This window comes from Mchenga conophoros, linkage group LG16 (assembly GCF_057382185.1).
Source record: "Mchenga conophoros isolate Kocher_MC1m ecotype Shallow Benthic linkage group LG16, M_conophoros_male_GT1.1, whole genome shotgun sequence".
NCBI classification, from domain to species: Eukaryota; Metazoa; Chordata; class Actinopteri; order Cichliformes; family Cichlidae; genus Mchenga; species Mchenga conophoros.
Window position 1 is genome coordinate 3715060 of NC_140541.1, and position 21227 is coordinate 3736286.

General features: G+C 43.1%; 1 protein-coding gene across 2 annotated transcripts in view; it reads left to right on the forward strand.

Annotated features, from left to right (window-relative positions):
• The window catches only part of fer1l6 (fer-1 like family member 6), a 73072-nt gene that overhangs the window by 13695 nt on the left and 38150 nt on the right, over positions 1–21227 (forward strand). For both annotated transcript variants that reach the window (XR_014888874.1, XM_085248467.1), the window contains exons 8-12: positions 12560–12716; positions 20187–20373; positions 20660–20761; positions 20905–20995; positions 21089–21206. Coding sequence is in view for 1 of the 2 variants with exons in the window: in XM_085248467.1 (XP_085104593.1) it covers positions 12560–12716; positions 20187–20373; positions 20660–20761; positions 20905–20995; positions 21089–21206 (655 nt within the window). In the remaining variant the exon portion in view is untranslated. The remainder of the gene's footprint in view (positions 1–12559; positions 12717–20186; positions 20374–20659; positions 20762–20904; positions 20996–21088; positions 21207–21227) is intronic.

The following is a 21227-nucleotide window of genomic DNA, read 5'->3' on the forward strand; positions in this document are numbered from 1 at the left end:
CTCTTCTGTGGAACCAGCTTCCAGTTTGGATTCAGGAGACAGAATCAGAATACTTTATTCATGGAAAAAATCCAGGAAAAAACAACGAAAATACACTACATGAGGTAAGAGGAGGAGAAAAAAAACTCCACTCAGACTGAGCTCCTAGTGGGAGAACAGTTTGATAACTGAAAAAACACCTCAGCACAAAGCACATGACTATCAATACACCATAGAAACACAAGACAAGCAACAGGGGCGGGTAAAGGGTAAGAGAGAGCCGGTGTAGACAGCGCATCCGGTCCTGCAGCATCTGTGCTGGTCCGGTTGACTGCTATCTTCCCCGGTAGGGCACAAGCATCGAAGGCGTTTGGAAAGGGAGGGGGGATGAGTGAGTGCTTATCAGTGTAAGTGTGTGTGTGTGCGTGTCCATAGTTTAGCTGAGACAGTGTCCTTTGGCCTATCAGGCTAAGTAAACAGTCCTCCAGCCAATCCAGGTGTCCTTGCATGGGATGGGAAGAATAGCCGTAACACAGTCATTATCAGGGAGTGATTGTTCGGCTCCAGCCTTGGGCCTGCAGCTGGCGCCGTGATGGGGATCCGCAATGTTTATGTTGGTTTTGTTAATTTCATGCGAGCAGCCCAGGAGAATTTTTCAGGCTGCTCTTTAACACTCCGACACTGGCCTCTCGATCTCCCGTTGGAGAGTCGCGAGCCTCCCCATGATGGTATCAAACTTCTGTTCCATGGTGTTATCGTTCTTTTGATTCTGAGACCTCACAACTGCAGTGATCCGTTCCGCGATGTTTTCCAACTGTCGCTCAAGGGTCTCATTTTGAGCAGGCCTTTCTCTGATGTTTCCCCTCATACGCTCAATGGTGTTGTTTTGAGCCTTCACAGCAGCTGCAAGCGTCTCCAAGGTGTTGACCATATTACGTTCGTTGTGAGAGGTTGCGCCTCGTTCCATTTCGATCCCAGACAGACACTATCTCTACTTTTAAGATTAGGCTTCAAACTTTCCTTTTTGCTAAAGCATATAGTTAGGGCTGGACCAGGTGACCCTGAATCCTCCCTTAGTTATGCTGCAATAGACGTAGGCTGCCGGGGATTCCCATGATGCATTGAGTTTTTCCTTTCCAGTCACCTTTCTCACTCACTATGTGTTAACAGACCTCTCTGCATTGAATCATATCTGTTATTAATCTCTGTCTCTCTTCCACAGCATGTCTTTTATCCCGTCTTCCTTCTTTCACCCCAACCGGTCGCAGCAGATGGCCCCGCCCCTCACTGAGCCTGGTTCTGCCGGAGGTTTCTTCCTGTTAAAAGGGAGTTTTTCCTTCCCACTGTTGCCAAAGTGCTTGCGCATAAGGGGTCATATGATTGTTGGGTTTTTCTCTGTATCTATGAAGCGCCTTGAGGCGACTTATGTTGTGATTTGGCGCTATATAAATAAAATTGAATTGAATTGAAGTATTACAACATTATAAAATATAAGAAATAGCTCTAATATATACAAGTAGCTCAATTATAAATATCCAGAATATTACAGAGATTAAATATGTATGATTCATATTTTTTTTTTTATAAATTTTATTTTCAGTCACAGCAGCATGTTAACAACAAAACATTGAACATACAGTAGTTTGCTGTTCAGTATTTACAATACCCCAAAAGATAACAGAAATAGAGAAGGAAAAAACAAACAAACAAACCAAAGAAACCCCTACAAAACAACAACAAACAAACAAACAACAACAAACAAATAGAAAAATAAAATGTATAAGGGACATTCAGCGTACAGTTAGCTATGATAGCGATATAGAGATATGGTATCTGGTCATGATAAGGTGGTCATTTTAAATGTTTCCATGTACATCAAGAATGGCTGCCATGCCCTAAGAAATTTGGTGGTTGAACCTGCCAGTGTATATCTCATCTTTTCTAAATGTAAAAACCTCATGAGCTCCGCAAGCCACTGTTCATGTGTGGGAGGAGCTTCCTGCTTCCATCTTAAAAGTATAAGGCGCCTTGCGATAAGTGAAGCAAAGGCAATAGAATTCGAATAGCATTTTGGTAAAGTGATGTCTTGAGGTATCACCCCAAAGATAGCCGTTAGAGCAGAAGGATCATATTTAACGTTATACATCTCTGACACAGTGTTAAATATAGACACCCAATAGATATGAAGATTGGGGCATGTCCAAAAGGTATGAAGGAGCGAACCTGTTTCTGCTTTACATCTGTTACACAGAGGGTCAGCTCCTGGATAGAACTTGGCTAACTTTTCCTTGGAGATATGTAATCGGTGTAGGACCTTAAATTGAAGGAGCCCATGCCTGGCACATATCGAAGAAGAGTGTACCCTCTGGAGAAAAGATTGCCAGAGCTCATCTGTTATAGTCATCCCAAGGTCTTTCTCTCACTGTGCTTTAAGGATGGAGAGAGAAGGAGATTGAAGATCTAATAGTATAGCATAGATTTCTTTAATCGCCCCTCTCTTATGAACGTTTATATTAATAATTTTATCCAAAGAAGTTTCCTCAGGTAGTTAACGTTAAATTGAAAACCTGAAAATGAAATCTTTCTGGCTATAGAGTTGACACAGAGAAGTTCACTTTTATGCAGATTCAACTTGTAACCTGAAATATTACCAAAACATTCAAAAATGGCAAGAGCACGGGGAAGAGAGCATAAAGGCTCTGACATATACAGCAGGAGGTCGTCAGCATATAAGGATATTTTGTGCTCCTGGTCACCTCTGAAGATGCCCTTAATGCAACTGTCAGCTCGCAGTTTAATCGCCAGTGGTTCAATTGATAATGCAAAAAGAAGAGGGGATAAGGGACAACCTTGTCTCGTACCACGGAGAAGTGGGAAATAAGAAGAGAATAACGAATTTGTTCTAACACGTGCCATAGGTGAGGAGTAAAGTAACTGAATCCATGAAATGAAATTAGGGCCAAATCCAAATTTATGCAGAGTATAAAACAGATAATCCCACTCCACCCGGTCAAATGCCTTCTCAGCATCGAGTAATAAGGCAATTTCAGGGGTTGTAGTTGACTTGGTGTGTAATATGTTCAAAAACCTGCGCAGGTTGAAAAAACCATGCCTACCCTTCACGAAACCTGTCTGATCTGGAGAAATTAACAATGGTAGATATTGCTCTAGCCTGAGAGCAAGTGTTTTTGACAGTATTTTTAAATCTACATTTAAGAGTGATATAGGACGATATGATGAACACTCTAATGGATCCTTATTTGGCTTCAATAGGAGTGAGATGGTCGCTTGTCGAAGCGTTAGGGGAAGACATTTTGAAACCAATGACTCAATGAACATGTCTCGTAATAAAGGTGATAAACTGTCTTTAAAGGTCTTGTAAAATTCAACCGGATACCCATCCGGACCCGGGGATTTGCCATTCTGCATTGAGCTAATCGCCAATTTAATTTCTTCCACTGTAATTTGCTCCTCCAATTGGTCTCTGAATGCCGAGGTTAAAGTCGGAACTGTCATTCCATCAAAAAAAGCCTCAAACAGTCCAGGCGTGTTTAAAGATTCAGAATCATAGAGACTGGAATAGAATACTTTGAAACTCTCATTTATTTTTTGTGGTGTAGTGGTGACATGTCCAGATTCAGTCCTAATTTCAGGGATTATACGAGTTGCTTCTGATTTACGAAGCTGATGTGCTAAAATTTTAGATGCTTTTTCTCCGTGCTCATACCATCTTCCTCTAGATTTAAGAATCATAGACTCTGACTGCTGGGTTGAGATTAAATTTAATTCAGTCTGTAACGTTAGTCTTTGTTTATACAAAACTGGAGAGGGGGTTGTAGAGTGTTGCTCATCCAATTGCGAAATAAGGTGTATCAATTCAGAAAGACGTTTCTGTTTCTGTTTTCTAGTATATGAACAGTATGATATAATATGGCCCCGTAAGAATGCTTTTAAGCTTTCCCAAACCGTACTATAGGCCATGCCAGGCGTAATGTTTGTTCTTATAAAGATATCAATTTGTTTGGAAAGATATTCCACAAACTCCTTATCCGACAAAGAAAGAGGATTGAGTCTCCAGGAGTACACAAAGGGTTCATCCGGGAAGCCGAGTTCCAAAACAAGTGGACTGTGATCAGATATTACTATGCTATTGTATTTACAAGTCTTGATATTGGGAAGCAATTTTTTGTCAACAAAAAAGTAGTCTATACGAGAATACGTTTGATGCACTGCAGAAAAAAAGGAATATTGTTTAGTGGAGGGGTAGAGAAATCGCCACGCATCAACAGCCCCATAGGTTTGTAAATAAGACTGTAACACTAATGAGGATTTAGGGAGTGGAAGTCTTTTATCTGAGGAGCGATCTAGTACTGGATCCATAACAGTATTCATGTCACCTCCAAGGATCAATTGGTGTGTATTGATCTGTGGAAGGGAATTAAGAAAGTCATTGAAAAAAGTTGAGTCATTCCAATTCGGAGCATATACGTTTGCTAAAATAAGTGAAGTATTAAACAGGGACCCTGTCACAACTACATAGCGACCATTTGGGTCAGCTATTGTGTGAGAGACTATAAACGGAGTATTCTTATTAATCAAAATTGCTGCACCTTTGGCTTTACCATTGAATTTGGAATGAAAAATTTGTCCAACCCAATTTCGTCTTAATCTGGCATGATCTGTATGCTTAAGGTGTGTTTCTTGAAGAAACGCTACATGTACTTTAAGATAAAGAAGATGAGAGAGTACCTTATTTCGTTTCACTGGGTGGTTCAATCCCTTCACATTCCAACTAATAAAGTTAACATGGCAGCCATTACTCACAGCAGTTGAAGTGTCATCAACAGAAGTCATCACCATATAAGTACATGATGAAAAAGGCGGTTCCAAACGCAAGTACCAATCCTATCATGGGTGCACACTGAAATGTTGTTGTTAACAATAATCTGAGCAAATACTATACAACAAAAAAAAAAAAAAAAAAAAAAAAAAGGAAAAGAAAAAGTAGATAAGTCCCTCCCACCCACCACCCCGTGTTCAGTGTTGTCCCCAAACGACACACACCAATTTCCCAAAGCTCCCCTGCTTCTATTAAGAGTCCCAATCACCTTATTCATAACCACAGCCCCACATGAGCAGAAGCATCTGAACTATGAATCACACATGTAGTCCAAAACATATTCAAATTAGAAAGTCACAAAGTCCAACACAATAGAGTAAAATAATTAAGAGAAGGAAAGAGAAAAACTCCCACGTCGCATTTACCCGTAACCGAAAAACGGACCTGTTTCACTTCTCATCAAAGCTGACCCCGGAGTCCCTTTTAAGTGACAAGTACTGGAATATAGTTAACCTCCCAGGAAACGAGGGCAAACTCACCAACATCTGAGATTTCTAAATGAACATTGAACATGAAACTAAGCTAAACCAAAGATCGTCCGTTTATTGATTGACAAAAATATAGTCACGATGGTATGAAAGTCCCGGTGGTTCTTATGAAATGTCATTCGGGAGATGACTCAAACTTGGAGTCAATGAAATCTTTCACTGCTTTAGGAGAGTCGAATACCTGTGTTTCTCCATTAAACGAGATCCGAAGCCGGGCAGGATAAAGAAGACCGTAGCGAACTCCGTCTTTTTTCCGTAGTAGTCCCTTCACCTCGCTGAAAGCAGCCCGGCGTCTGGCCAGGTCGGCGCTGTAGTCAGGAAAGATGAAGATCTGCTTCCCTTGAAACTCCAGCCGGCCTTTCTGTCTGGCTAAGCGCTGTATCCGCTCCTTTTCCTGGTAGTAATGAATGCGAACAATGAACGGCCGCGGTCGCCCTCCCTCCGTGGGCAGCGCAACCGCCGCCCGGTGAGCTCTGTCCAGGATCGGAGCCTGCTCCAAACCGCCGGGACCACCCAGTACAACGTGCAACAGATCAGCAACAAATTTAGTGGGATTCCCTTGTTCGGCTCCCTCCAGCACTCCTAATATACGCAAGTTGCATCGTCTTCCCCGATTCTCCAAGTCGTCAGTTTTCAGCAGCAACTTCTTGTATTGGTTACTCAGATCTGCGAAACATGTCTCCATAACTTCTAGCCGCTTGTCCAGATTATTCAAGCCTTCTTCGTGTTCGCCCAACTTCTCAGTACATTCGTCAAGAGTGGTTTGGATGGGCGAAATGGCTCGTTTAATTTCGTCCCGTAGGTTGTCATTTTCCTCTTGAATCACTTCTTTGACAATGTCGCGGAAAGCTAGCAGTGTCGCTGGGTCAACGGTAGTTTTGCTAGCGGTCCCTGAGCAGCTAGCCTGCACTCCTTTAGCAGACTGCTTAGGAGGCATTTCACTTCGAGATAAGGCAAAAAGACGGAAAGAACAACAGCTAAAACAATGCTGACTTTCTTAATAGAGCTTAAGAAATCTCTGAATTGGGCCACAATAGGTGAACCATAAAGTAATTTAACAGATAAATGGGACCTCGTGGTTTGCGCGTCTACTCCATAACGCGCCCCCTAGCAGACCCCCCTGTATGATTCATATTTTACTATAAAGTGTAAAACCTAATGAAAAAACATCATGGAGTAGGTGCGAGGCACTCTCCAGCACCTGGACAACATCCGCCTCTCCAACACCGCCTTAAAGGAGTCCAGCTCCATGCTCACAACATTACTGGCCCTGTGGATTAGTTTATTGAGTCTGTTAGCATCTGTAACCCTCAACACTCCTAAACCCTGTGGAAAGCTTTCCTACAAGAGTTGAAGCTATTGTAGCTGGAAAGGTTGAGCAACATCCTATTAACCCCTGTGGACTAAGAGTGAAATGTGCTTCTGGAAGAATGTTCCAGAAAATTCACACAAACACATTTCTTCTGGAAAGCCTTCCCAGAAGAGCTGAAGCTGTTACAGCTGTAAATCAAATCAAATCAAATCAAATCACTTTTATTGTCACATCACATGTGCAGGCACACTGGCACAGCACATGCGAGTGAAATTCTTGTGTGCGAGCCCCACAAGCAACAGAGATGTGCAAACACAACAACACAAACGAGCAAAATACAAGAATGGCCAACCTGAAACTGTGTGTATACTGTATAAACTGTGTATACTAAATATTTTCCTACGTGTGTGTGTGTGTGTGTGTGTGTGTGTGTGTGTGTGTGTGTGTATACACATTTTTACAAATTAAATAGTAAAAAAAATAAAATAAAATAATAATAATAATAATAAAATATATAAAATATACAGAGTTGAATATGTGCAGAACAAGTGGCATTTATATACAGTGTGGAGTGCATAATGTTGAAGTTCCAGTAGTGAAGCTGAGGTGTCTATGACGTGTTCAGCAGTCTGATGGCCTGATGGAAGAAGCTGTCTCTCAGTCTGCTGGTACGGGACCGGATGCTGCAGAACCTCCTTCCTGATGGAAGCAGTCTGAACAGTTTATGGCTGGGGTGACTGGAGTCCTTGATGATCCTCCCCGCTTTCCTCAGGCAGCGCTTCCTGTAGATGTCTTGGAGGGAGGGAAGCTCACCTCCAATTATCCGTTCAGAGCACCGCACTACTCGCTGGAGAGCTTTGCAGTTGTAGGCGGTGCTGTTGCCATACCAGGTGGTGATGCATCCAGTGAGGATGCTCTCAATGGCACAGTGATAGAAGGTCCTGAGGATGCGGGGGCTCAGTCGTAGGTGTAGAGTGAGTACAGGAGAGGGCTCAGTACACACCCCTGTGGAGCACCAGTGTTCAGTGTGATGGGGGATGAGGTGATGCTGCCCAGTCTGACCACCTGGCGTCTGTCAGACAGGAAGCTAAGGATCCAGCTGCAGAGGGAGCTGCTCAGTCCTAGATCCTGCAGTTTCCTGTCCAGCTTCGAGGGAACGATGGTATTGAATGCTGAGCTGTAATCTACAAACAGCATCCTCACATACGTGTCTCTCTTCTCCAGGTGTGACAGGGCAGTGTGTAGTGTCAGGGCTATGGCATCATCAGTGGACCTGTTGTGGCGGTATGCAAACTGTAGAGGGTCCAGTGAGTCGGGTAGTGCAGAGCAGATGAAGTCCCTGACCAGCTTCTCGAAGCATTTGCTTACGATGGGGGTCAGGGCTACAGGTCGCCAGTCGTTCAATGAGGAGATGGTGGAGGATTTGGGTACAGGGACGATGGTGGCCATTTTGAAGCAGGCTGGGACTACAGACAGAGAGAGGGAAAGGTTGAAGATGTGCGTGAACACTCCAGCCAGCTGAGCCGCGCATGACCTGAGGACGCGGCCGGGAATCCCGTCCGGACCAGTAGCTTTGCGTGCGTTCACCTTCCTGAAGCACTTCCGCACATCCTCCTCAGACACAGTGTGCGCACTGACGTCATCCGCGGTGCGCACACTGTCCGGTCTCATGGTGTTCGCTGTGTCGAATCTAGCGTAGAATACGTTTAGATCCTCACACAGAGAGGCCGTGGTCTGCGGTGTGCTGGTTTTCCCTCTAAAGTCTGTGATCGTGTTTAGTCCCTGCCACATACTCCGAGGGTTGTCAAACTGTTGCTCCACCCTGTCCCTGTACTCACGTTTGGCTGCTTTGATCGTCTTCCGGAGTTGGTAATGTGCGTGTTTGTAGTCCGATGTGTTCGCGGAGGCAAAGGCGGTGTTCCGTGCCGCCAGTGCCGCGCGAACATCCCCGTTAATCCAGGGTTTTTGATTTGGGAAGGATTTGACTGTTCTGGATGGGACGACATCTTCCACGCATTTCCTGATAAATCCACAGACTGAGTCTGTGTATTCATCAATGTCTCTGGCGGCCACGTGAAACATTTCCCAGTCCGCGTGATCAAAACAGTCCCGCAGCGCAGACTCCGATTGGTCCGTCCAACAGTGCACCGCCCTCCGGGTTGGAGCTTCCTGTTTCAGCTTCTGCCTGTAGGCGGGCAGGAGCAGGATGGAGCAGTGATCTGATTGGCCGAATGGGGCGCGGGGGAGGGCTTTGTACGCATCCCGGAAAGAGGTGTAACAGTGGTCGAGTAGCCGATCTCCACGAGTGTTAAAATGGATGTGTTGGTGGAGTTTGGGTGAGACTTTCTTCAGGTTTCCCTTATTAAAGTCTCCGGCTGTGATAAACGCTGCCTCTGGGTGTGCGGTTTCCTCGCTGCTGATCGCGCTGTACAGTTCCCTGAGTGCACGGTCAGTGTCGGCTTGTGGGGGAATGTAAACAGCCGTAATAATCACTGCTGTAAATTCCCTCGGTAGCCAGAATGGCCGGCACTTAATCATCAGGTACTCCAGGTCCGGTGAGCAGAAGGATTTGACCGGGTGCACGTTCGCATAATCACACCAGCTGTTGTTGATCATGAAACACACACCACCGCCTCTGCTTTTCCCAGTAAGATCCTGTGACCTGTCCGCGCGGTGCACAGAGAACCCCAGCAGTTGTATTGCGGAGTCCGTTACTTTGTCCGATAGCCAGGTTTCTGTGAGGCAGATCACGCAGCAGTCCCGCATCTCTCGCTGGAATGAGATCCGTGCCCGAAGCTCGCACAGCTTGTTCTCCAGAGACTGCATATTAGCCAGTAATAAACTGGGTAACGGTGGTCTGTTAGTGCGCCGTCTCAGTCGAACCAGAACGCCAGATCTTCTCCCTCTGCGTCGGCGTTTGCGGCCTCCAGGGCCAGAGAACAAAGGCGTCTCAGGTGAGATGAATGGGGGGTCTGCAAACGGAGGGTCCGTGTTGCAAAACTTGAACTCCGGAAAGTTATAAGAAGACCGTCTTTTATGTCCAGTAAGGTTTGTCGGTCGTACACAAGGAGACAAGTGCTGCTCGTGAAAAAATAAAGGAAAAGTAAAATTAAACACAGAAGAAAGCCGTTGCTTGGGGGAGCTCGCGACGAGGCTGCCATACTCGGCGCCATCTTGAACGTACAACGTAAATGCTGGGCCAACACCACATTAAGCCCTGTGGTTTTAGAATGGCATGTCTCTCACTTTAGGGTGGATGTAGCTCACGCGGTAGCACAGATGATCGACTTTAGGGAAGGGTGGTGTTTCATTCACTGGCTGCTCAGGTCTTCATGCCAAATATCCTTGGGAACGATACTAACACCAAGTTGCTCAGTGTGTGCGGATGTTAGATAGAAAGCACTTCAGCACAGAAAAAAGTGCTTGTATGAATGGGTGAAAAACACATGATGTGTAAAGCTCTTGGAGTGCTCCGAGAGAGCAGGAAAGAGCCATATAATAATCAGCAGAGGTGTGGACTCGAGTCACATGACTTGGACTCGAGTCAGACTCGAGTCATTAATTTTATGACTTTAGACTTGACTTGAAAAAATGTTCTAAGACTTGTGACTTGACTTGGACTTTTACACCAATGACCTGGGACTTGAATTGGACTTGAACCGGTTTACTTGAAAAGACTTGATATTTTACCCCAAATATAAAATTTAACATGCATATTATATAGAGATTGAAAATGTGACGTCATTCACGGGTAGAACCGCAAAGGATTCTGGGAACTCGTGGCAAGCGGTACTAGCGCACGCAGGCTTTCAATTAAAATCAGTCACACAGCAATAAAAAGAAACACAAAAATGTCAAGAAGCTGTTGTATGATTAACTGCAATAGCCGGTCACATGACAGCCACGGGAAGCCGACGGGTAAAGAGATCGGTTGTTATCGGATTACGTCGCTGAAGAGAAATTGTTCAGCCATGTTTCCGAAGTAACAAAGACGCGATGGATGGTCTGGATTGCAGCCATTCAAAGATCAAATATAACGTCCCAGAACACTCCAGCTCACAGGTTAGTCTGCTCCAAGCATTTACACGAAGGTCAGTGTTTTTTAGTAGTTAATACGTCATTTTTCATAACATAATTGGTGATATAGGTTACAAGCAAGTCTGGCGCTGAACAGAAATTGTCGCGCTATGCTCCTTTATTTATTGTGCATAAATAGTGAATTGTCCTGACACAATATTGCGTTTTGCTTCTGTTATTATGGTACATTGACAAAAACATATACTTTTATTCACAGGATAAAACAGGTTTTTTGTATCACTAATTGCCCAGTACGATTACAGCATACAATATTATTGTCACTGCTACATTTCTGTGATGGGTACCAGAAATTATTTCCACTACTAATTAATTACCGTTGAGCTCAAAGGTCCTATTAATAAACGGTTAAGGAATGTGTATTTATGACGACAATTTGTGAGACTGGTAAACTTATGATACGTACGATGGTCTTTCGTTCTACACGGTGCATTTCAAGGTCCTGTACCCATCCGTCGGTAAACTGTACCTGGGCTTGTTGCAGTGACCGGAAGTTACTAAACTTCATGAGTGTGTGCACTCACTCCAAGAACCGTATAATTATAAATATGCATATAAATATGCTACGATGAGATAGCTGACTTCATCTAACTAGCAAATGTTGTCCAGGCTACGTTGGTGATACAGTTTTTTTTTATGTGTATGATATTTTTGTCATGCGATTTTAAAGCCGGTCCTACAACCGCATCCAAGAATAACATGCAGCTTATCTCAGAACTGTCGGTGAAAATTATTCTTGGAGCTAGGTTTAATTGAGCTGCATTTTAAAGAGGTGCAATTTCACAATTTGTGTATATTTTCTAAGTTCACTATTTTGTCATGTGTTGAGAAAAACACAGATTTTAAAATTACATGGTCTAATATTTACATTTAGCATAACTGCAACATTATTTTTTCTTTTTTTTTTTTAAAGACTCGAAAGGACTTGAAATTCAAAGTTTCAGACTTGTGACTTGACTCGGACTTTTACACCAGTGACTTGAGACTCGACTCTGACTTGCCTGACATTACTTGAGACTTGACTTGAGACTTGAGGATAAAGACTTGAGACTTACTTGAGACTTGCAAAACAATGACTTGGTCCCACCTCTGATAATCAGACCATTTACTCAAGTTCATAGGTGTGTGAAGACAGACGAGGGAATAATTTTGGCAACATAGCGTATGTAAAGTAGCTTTTCTAGTGGAGAGTTTTAGCAGATTGGTCAAGATAAAGGCAAAGCAGCCTTTGAAAACTGTTTGCTTTGTGACGAACTCTGACCTGTTTGACTGTCACAAAAAACAAACCAACAACAAGACTCAGTGCCAAATTCTAATGAAGTGATCTTCTACAGAAATGTGTTTGTGCCAACTTGGCACAGACTCATGTCTGGTTATAGTTCGGGGCGATTGTGGCTCAAGAGTTGGGAGTTCGCCTTGTAATCGGAAGGTTGCCGGTTCGAGCCCCGGCTCGGACAGTCTCGGTCGTTGAGTCCTTGGGCAAGACACTTCACCCGTTGCCTACTGGTGGTGGTCAGAGGGTCCGGTGGCGCCAGTGTCCGGCAGCCTCGCCTCTGTCAGTGCGCCGCAGGGTGGTTGTGGCTACACTGTAGCTGCCATCACCAGTGTGTGAATGTGTGTGTGAATGGGTGGATGACAGGTTGTGTAAAGCGCTTTGGGGTCCTTAGGGACTAGAAAAGCACTATACAAATACAGACCATTTATTTCTCAGATTATTGATTTAATTTCATTTATTGAATTTACCTGTTCATAAATCACACTAGTGTCTCTTCCTTACTCCTGTAGGTCACCAGTTCATCAATAAGTGGGCAATGCTAACCGAAGGTGGTGACATTAGCACTGGGGTCAAAGGTTATATCAAGTGTGACATCAGCCTTTCATCGAAGGGAGATACCATGCAGCCAGGACAAAAAGCAAGTGATGCCGAGGAGCAGATAGACAAGTATGAACCATCTTTTTAATGTCATTCATAATTTAACTGACCCGATGTTTTTGTAGATTTCGTAGAAAGAAACATAAATTGTCTGTTTGTTTGTTTTCAGTCTAGGATCCAGTTTTCAAGATATCATTTTCAATATGTCTGTGAAGGTTCTCAGTCATCCAGGTCACGGTAGTCTAAGGAGCTTGGAAAGAAAAGTCAGGACTTTTTAAAATAATAATGCACATAATTATTTTAGATTTCCATATCACTCCCATAGGGCTTACAGTTTTTTCTGATTGCTTAAGCACATTTTTTGTAACTATTGGCTAATTTTGCAAAACTCTTCACACAAATAAGAAAACCTGTCACCCAATAATCAAAACATTGTAGATCTCTTGCAAAAGCAAACACAGCTAGATTAACCCTTCACACCTTCGTAAAAATGGTGTTTCCGTATCAAACAGTACACACAAGCCATCATCTACTAAGCACACAATGCGCCAACTGCACACTGATGGTATGAATACAAAACACATCTGGCTTTTGCTTTCTCTGTGCACAAGGTAGGCTATGTCAGTTTGAGCTCATACTTCTGTCATAGATCCATAAGCATAGAGGGATCCAAACTTCAAGTACTGCTGTTTATTCAAACACATCAAAACAAACACAAGTGTTTATTTCCAAGTATAGGATTATTTGCAACCGCCATAATGACTATATGGGTTACTTGGTCTGCAGTGAACATGCTTCCTCTGCCCCAGCATCTGGTCATCTAGCAACTCTGTAAAGTAACAATTTCAGTATTTTTACATCAATGGTATTGGTGTGTTTCTCATTGGCATACGGCAGTGCTACAAATCTTTGTGCAAAGTGACTGTACTAACCGATTCTCATTTCAAGATGTCCTTATGGTACTTGCTACAGTGTAGCGGCTCGAGTTAGGCTGGACCCGTTGGCCAGCTTCCCTCAGGGTCATTCCACGGTTGATTACATGGTCCACTATTGTAGCTCTGATGTCATCAGCAATTCTATTTCTTACTCTTCCTACCCTTCCTCTCCCCCCTCCTCATCTTCCTCTCCCCCTTCCTCGTCTTCCTCTTGCTCCTCCTTGTCCTTGTCGTCCTCTTCATCCTACTTCTTCACCTCCACGTCCTCTTCCTCGGCCTCCTCTACTTCTCACTCTTTCTGCTCCCTCCATTGTACTCCGCACACACAGCTTACCTGTATTATAGTGCTTAGGCTGATTGCAAAGTGAACTAATTATCTAAAAAAGTTTTCACATGTGAAAGTGTGCCAGACAGTTGGCAAGTTAGTGTTAATGATAGCCATACATGTGTATACTTTTGCTAGGAGTGTGTTGGAAATTTGGTAATTGAGTGTTGTGCAGTGAATTGTGCCTACAGTTTTGCAAAGTGTGTGTTACAAAATTGCAAACTGAGTGCAAAGCAGTTTTTGTGCTTTTAGTTTTGCAAACTCAGTGAGTGGTTTTGCTATAAGTCTGAATAGTTTTAGAGATTGTGCTACAGGAATCACAGTTAGGGTTTAAGCATTCAGAAAAAACTGTAAATCTGGGACTCTCCACCATTTGACCTTAGAACTGAAGAAGCTTCTCGGATGAGAGGTGAAACGTCTTCAAGCAACTTAAAGAAGTCCAGACGCTTTTCTTTCCAAGCTCCTTAGACTATCATTTTCAAATTTTGTGTGATGGTAGATGCCAGTACCAGCTCGAACTGATTTAATTTTTCTGAAAACCAGGTTAATGTCAAGGCCACCAAAGATTTTACATTACCCACAATTTTTATGAACATCAAAACAATATACTATGTTTTGATGTACATGAGTACCATTGGTTGGCAAAGCATTTGATCTTCACCTTTATTATAAATGCTAAAAGTCAAAGTAGACCTATATTGAATAATATATCACATGACAGGGCATGGAGAAAGCTGCAAAACACCTCCCAGTTCATTGTTCCTTCAGTGGGCTGGTTTCAGTCATTATGCAAATGTACTAAGATTGAAACCTGCAGTCAGCTGAGACTGAAGACGTCACCTGATGATGACGAAACGTTTCTCCCACAAAATGCTACGTCCAGATGAACAGAATCAACTTTTGGAGATTTACTTTCCTGGATGATTGAGATGCATCAACACACTTTTTTTCAGTACAAAGCCCTACAATGTTACAAAATTCCATGAATATATCTTAAAGTCTAAAGTTTTTACTGCTTATAGAAGCTAAAGATTTCATTCAAGTTGCTCCGATCATATGAGTAAAAAATGACACCTGTTTCATTTTCATTTTAGAATGTAACGCTTCAAAGTCATAGGTAGAAGCTCCAGGTCAGACGAATTAGGAAAATCTTTCTCTTGAATCATTTCCAAACGTTAGAGCAATATATTTATCATTAAGGGACACATTTTTTCAATACAACATTATTTAACATTATTATTTGACTTCATAATGACAATTAATTGATATATTACTCTAAATGTCCATGTTAACAATGTTTCAGTTTCAGTTTTCAGGTTTTTTTTGTGATATGCAAGTTAGCACAGGGTCAACATTGCAATGAAATGTGTTTATGTGTTATGTTGACATCACCTGATCTATGAAAATAATGCACATCATTATTGGAGATTTCCATATCACTAATACTTACATCAGCATAAAACATCAAGGTCTTAGTATAGTTGTTGTATAGTATAGCACTTCTTATCCTCCCGTACTTTCCCGTATTGAGATACATTTTTTAATGTCATTTATGTAAATAAATCAGTCAAGGAGATGCTGTGAGCACCACTGTGCTTACGTGAAAAACAAACTTGACTGTTGTCCACATCACAATGAAAAGAAATATTGTTCTTCTGGAAAATAGTGCCAAGTGGCACCTGGTACAAAGACAAAAGGTGGTCCAAGAATGGAAACTTATGTTACTCCTCAAGGGAGGGAAGCAGAGGTGCAGCTAAAACTATCAGTGCTGACACAGAAACTTATCAGAGAGGAAGGACCTAAACCATTGGAGAGCTGAGGCAGTGATGCCCACCCACCAGTCATGATCCACAGTGTCAAAGGCATCAGTAACATGCAGTGGCATGCAAAAGTATTCGGCCCCCTTGAACTTTTCCACATTTTGTCACATTACAGCCACAAACATGAATCAATTTTATTGGAATTCCACGTGAAAGATGTTACGAAATCAGTTCTTTTTATTCCTCGAAGCATCCAGAGATGGCACCGGAACTCAGTAGTCATTCCACAAAACCTTTATTCATCTTCATTTAAGCATGCATCTTCTAGAAGGGAAGACGTGCCAGGCCGGTGTCCCTCTGCAGAATCTTCCACCTCTTTGTTAGTTACAGCCAGCTTTATAGAAGTGACCCCATCATGAAACCCCCATGGTGCGCTGCAAACCCTGTGTGTCTGTGTTTATGCACGAGCATGTGAGTGCCTGTGTGTGCGCATACCCGCGTGTCTATGTGAGTGCACGTGAGTGACTGTGTGCGCGTACCTGTGTGTATGTGTGTGTACGTGAGTGAGTGAGTGTGCATGTAGGTGTGGGTGTGTCGTAACAGTTAAAGCACTGTGTGTGTCTCTGCATACGTGACTTCCTGGGGGTCATAAAAGTAATCTCCTCACCCAAGCTACACCAAATTCCTCTACACAACATAGAAAACAGAGTTAACATATTACAAACACCGAGACCCCCACTCTGCATCCACTGGGTTGTTGGCCTCTTGTTGTCTTACATTTACAGATAAGCATGTGGAGAGTCTCCTGCAAACCTACTTCTAAGTTTATAACAATTATGAGTTTTTATTAAAGGTACAAGCATCAGCATCAGCAACCCCCAACTGTAGCTTCCTGTCTCCTGGCAGGCAGGCAGACCCCCAGTGTCCATAAATTCCTTTCTCTCTAAACAATTACACTCTCAGGCTACAGCTAAGCCAAACTGAAACACAGACCAATCCCTCCTTATTCCTCTGATCTAAACAAATTTAACACATCATATTATAATAATTATTTTCTTGTACTCACAAAGACCAACACAAAGTGGTGTACACGTGAGAAGTCATACATGATTCCAAACATGTTTTACAAATAAATAACTGCAGAGTGGGGTGTGTGTAATTATTCAGCCCCCTGAGTCAATACTCTGTAGAACCAGCTTTTGCTGCAGTTCCAGCTGCCAGTCTTTTAGGGTCTGTCTCTACCAGCTTTGCACATCTACAGACTGAAATCTTTGCCCATTCTTCTTTGCAAAACAGCTCCAGCTCAGTCAGATTAGATGGGCAGCGTTTGTGAACAGCAGTTTTCAGATCTTGCCACAGATTCTGGATTGGATTTAGATCTGGACTTTGACTGGGCCAGTCTAACACATGGATATGTTTTGTTTTAAACCATTGCATTGTTGCCCTGGCTTTATGTTTAGGGTCGTTGTGAACCTCCGCCCCAGTCTCAAGTCTTTTGCAGACTCTAAGAGGTTTTCTTCCAAGATTGCCCTGTATTTGGCTCCATCCGTCGTCCCATCAACTCTGACCAGCTTCCCTGTCCCTGCTGAAGAGAAGCCTCCCCAGAGCATGATGCTGCCACCACCATATCTGACAGTGGGGATGGTGTGTTCAGAGTGATGTGCAGTGTTAGTTTTCTGCCACACATAGCGTTTTGCATTTTAGCCACTAAGTTCCATTTTGGTCTCATCTGACCAGAGCAGCTTCTTCCACATGTTTGCTGTGTCCCCCACATGGCTTGTGGCAAACTGCAAACGGGACTTCTTCTGGTTTTCTGTTAACAATGGCTTTCTTCTTGCCACCATAAAATGGTAAATTACCATAAAGGCCAACTTTGTGCAGTGCACGACTAATAGTTGTCCTATGGACAGATTCCCCCAGCTTCACTGGGTGAATGGGTTAAATGCAGAGGAACTATTTCCCTATGGGGACTAACACGCACACTTTTTTTATGAGCTGTAGATCTCTGCAGCTCGTCCAGAGTCACCATGGGCCTCTTGGCTGCATTTCTGATCAGCGCTCTCCTTGTTGGGCCTGTGAGTTTAGGTGGACGGCCTTGTCTTGGTAGGTTTACAGTTGTGCCATTTCTGAATGATCGCTTGAACAGTGCTCCGTGGGATGTTCAAGGCACACTCAGTGCTGTGGTGAGTATTAAATATCACTTTGTATTAGTTCTGCTGGGTTATGCAACATGATATCCGGAGGCAGTGCCGCTGTGCAGCATTTCTGCAAAGAGTGTGGCCCAGGTGCTGTTTCAGGTCATCTCCCGAGTCGTTATCCCGAAAGAGGTACTAGTTGACCAGAACACATTGTTCATTGTCACACTAAAAGAGCTGTACGAATTATTGAGTAGTAAATATGTTCGGACCAGCGTCTGCCACCCTCAGGCTGACAGGTTGGGGGAGCGGCTGAATAAGACTATAAAATCCATGATTAGTAAGTTCTTTCATTTGGATGGACACAATTGGGATCGCTGGTTAGACCCTCTGTTGTTTGCAGTGCAGGAGGTGATCCAGGCGTCCACGGGATTTTCTCCTCTTGAAATGAACATCTTTGAGCCAGTCCAAGGGCTGCTCGAATCAGAGATATCAGTACAGGGAGTGCAGAATTATTAGGCAAATGAGTATTTTGTCCACATCATCCTCTTCATGCATGTTGTCTTACTCCAAGCTGGAAAAGCATTTGCAGAGCGGCTTGGATTATAAAGAATTAATAAACCACTGAAGGTTGTATCGGGGGAGCTCAAGCTTCAATCGAGATTCATGTTACTCATGCTCAGTGCTACAGACAGATGATGTACAGGGAGTGCAGAATTATTAGGCAAATGAGTATTTTGTCCACATCATCCTCTTCATGCATGTTGTCTTACTCCAAGCTGTATAGGCTCGAAAGCCTACTACCAATTAAGCATATTAGGTGATGTGCATCTCTGTAATGAGAAGGGGTGTGGTCTAATGACATCAACACCCTATATCAGGTGTGCATAATTATTAGGCAACGTCCTTTCCTTTGGCAAAATGGGTCAAAAGAAGGACTTGACAGGCTCAGAAAAGTCAAAAATAGTGAGATATCTTGCAGAGGGATGCAGCAGTCTCAAAATTGCAAAGCTTCTGAAGCGTGATCATCGACCAATCAAGCGTTTCATTCAAAATAGTCAACAGGGTCGCAAGAAGCGTGTGGAAAAACCAAGGAGCAAAATAACTGCCCATGTACTGAGAAAAGTCAAGCGTGCAGCTGCCAAGATGCCACTTGCCACCAGTTTGGCCATATTTCAGAGCTGCAACATCACTGGAGTGCCCAAAAGCACAAGGTGTGCAATACTCAGAGACATGGCCAAGGTAAGAAAGGCTGAAAGACGACCACCACTGAACAAGACACACAAGCTGAAACGTCAAGACTGGGCCAAGAAATATCTCAAGACTGGTTTTTCTAAGGTTTTATGGACTGATGAAACGAGAGTGAGTCTTGATGGGCCAGATGGATGGGCCCGTGGCTGGATTGGTAAAGGGCAGAGAGCTCCAGTCCGACTCAGACGCCAGCAAGGTGGAGGTGGAGTACTGGTTTGGGCTGGTATCATCAAAGATGAGCTTGTGGGGCCTTTTCGGGTTGAGGATGGAGTCAAGCTCAACTCCCAGTCCTACTGCCAGTTTCTGGAAGACACCTTCTTCAAGCAGTGGTACAGGAAGAAGTCTGCATCCTTCAAGAAAAACATGATTTCCATGCAGGACAATGCTCCATCACACGCGTCCAAGTACTCCACAGCGTGGCTGCAAGAAAGGGTATAAAAGAAGAAAAACTAATGACATGGCCTCCTTGTTCACCTGATCTGAACCCCATTGAGAACCTGTGGTCCATCATCAAATGTGAGATTTACAAGGAGGGAAAACAGTACACCTCTCTGAACAGTGTCTGGGAGGCTGTGGTTGCTGCTGCACGCAATGTTGATGGTGAACAGATCAAAACACTGACAGAATCCATGGATGGCAGGCTTTTGAGTGTCCTTGCAAAGAAAGGTGGCTATATTGGTCGCTGATTTGTTTTTGTTTTTGAATGTCAGAAATGTATATTTGTGAATGTGGAGATGTTATATTGGTGTCACTGGTAAAAATAAGTAATTGAAATGGGTATATATTTGTTTTTTGTTAAGTTGCCTAATAATTATGCACAGTAATAGTCACCTGCACACACAGATATCCCCCTAAAATAGCTAAAACTAAAAACAAACTAAAAACTACTTCCACAAACATTCAGCTTTGATATTAATGAGTTTTTTGGGTTCATTGAGAACATGGTTGTTGATCAATAATAACATTATTCCTCAAAAATACAACTTGCCTAATAATTCTGCACTCCCTGTATATGCTTAAAGCTTAAAGCTTAAGCTATTATGAGACTTGCCTTTGTGCTGCTCATCCCTCCACTTGTTGCTCATAATTCGTAGCAAATTTGATATAAGTGTATGGTTTATTGTCATCCTCAGGAACCTGTTGATTCCAGAGGGGTTTCCTTCTGAACGACCATGGGCTCGTTTCTGTGTGAAGGTGTATCGAGCTGAAGGCCTTCCCCGCAACAACTCCAGCATCATGGCTAATGTCACCAAGGCCTTCATAGGAGAAAACACAGCACTCATAGACCCATATGTTGTGGTCAGCTTCTTCAAACAAGTGGTTGGTTAAATGTCATTTATTAGCAGATAAGTCTGATCATTTATATTTAGAAATTAAACATAAAAGCTACTTTTCACTGCCTCCTTGTTCTGAGGGTCACTGGGGCTGGTATCTCTGCAGGTGATTTGGGAGGCTTTTACACTAGAGTGTAAAATTATACATTTATACAGTGTTTTACTATTTACATCATAAGCACTTTGCACCAGGAGCCCCCTCGCAGTGAAGTGGCAGTACTCGCCACTGTGCAAATCAATATCACGTTCTAATCATTTACTCGTCCCTTCAGGGTCGGACGTCAACACAAAAGTCGACAGCAGATCCAGTGTGGAATGAGCAGATTGTCTTCACTGAAATGTTTCCTCCTCTGTGTCAGAGACTGAAGATCCAGGTATGAACGCAGAAGTGCTCACTTCATGTTTGTATGTAGTTTCACTGTAATTTACACTTAGAAAGAGTCATGTTTTAAGTCCATAATCACTGACCTCATATCAAACTAATGTTTCTAGAATTCTGGCTTCTCTTTCCTCGTAGGTTTGGGATGAGGGAAGCATGAACGACGTTGCCATTGGAACCCATTACTTTGACCTGAGATGCATCTCCAATGAACAGGATGGTGACAGAGGTAGGAAACAAAGTCCATGACACAAGAATTACTGAGGAACTGTTAGTTGATCTGTGGTGACTTTTATATCTCTTGTTTTTATTATTTCTCCAGGGTTTTTACCAACATTTGGCCCTGCTTGGATCAACCTGTATGGGTCTGCTCGAAATTTTTCTTTGGGTGATGACACAGGGGAGCTTAATGAGGGCATTGGAGAAGGTGTGTCGTACAGGTAATATTAAAAGTTCATTCT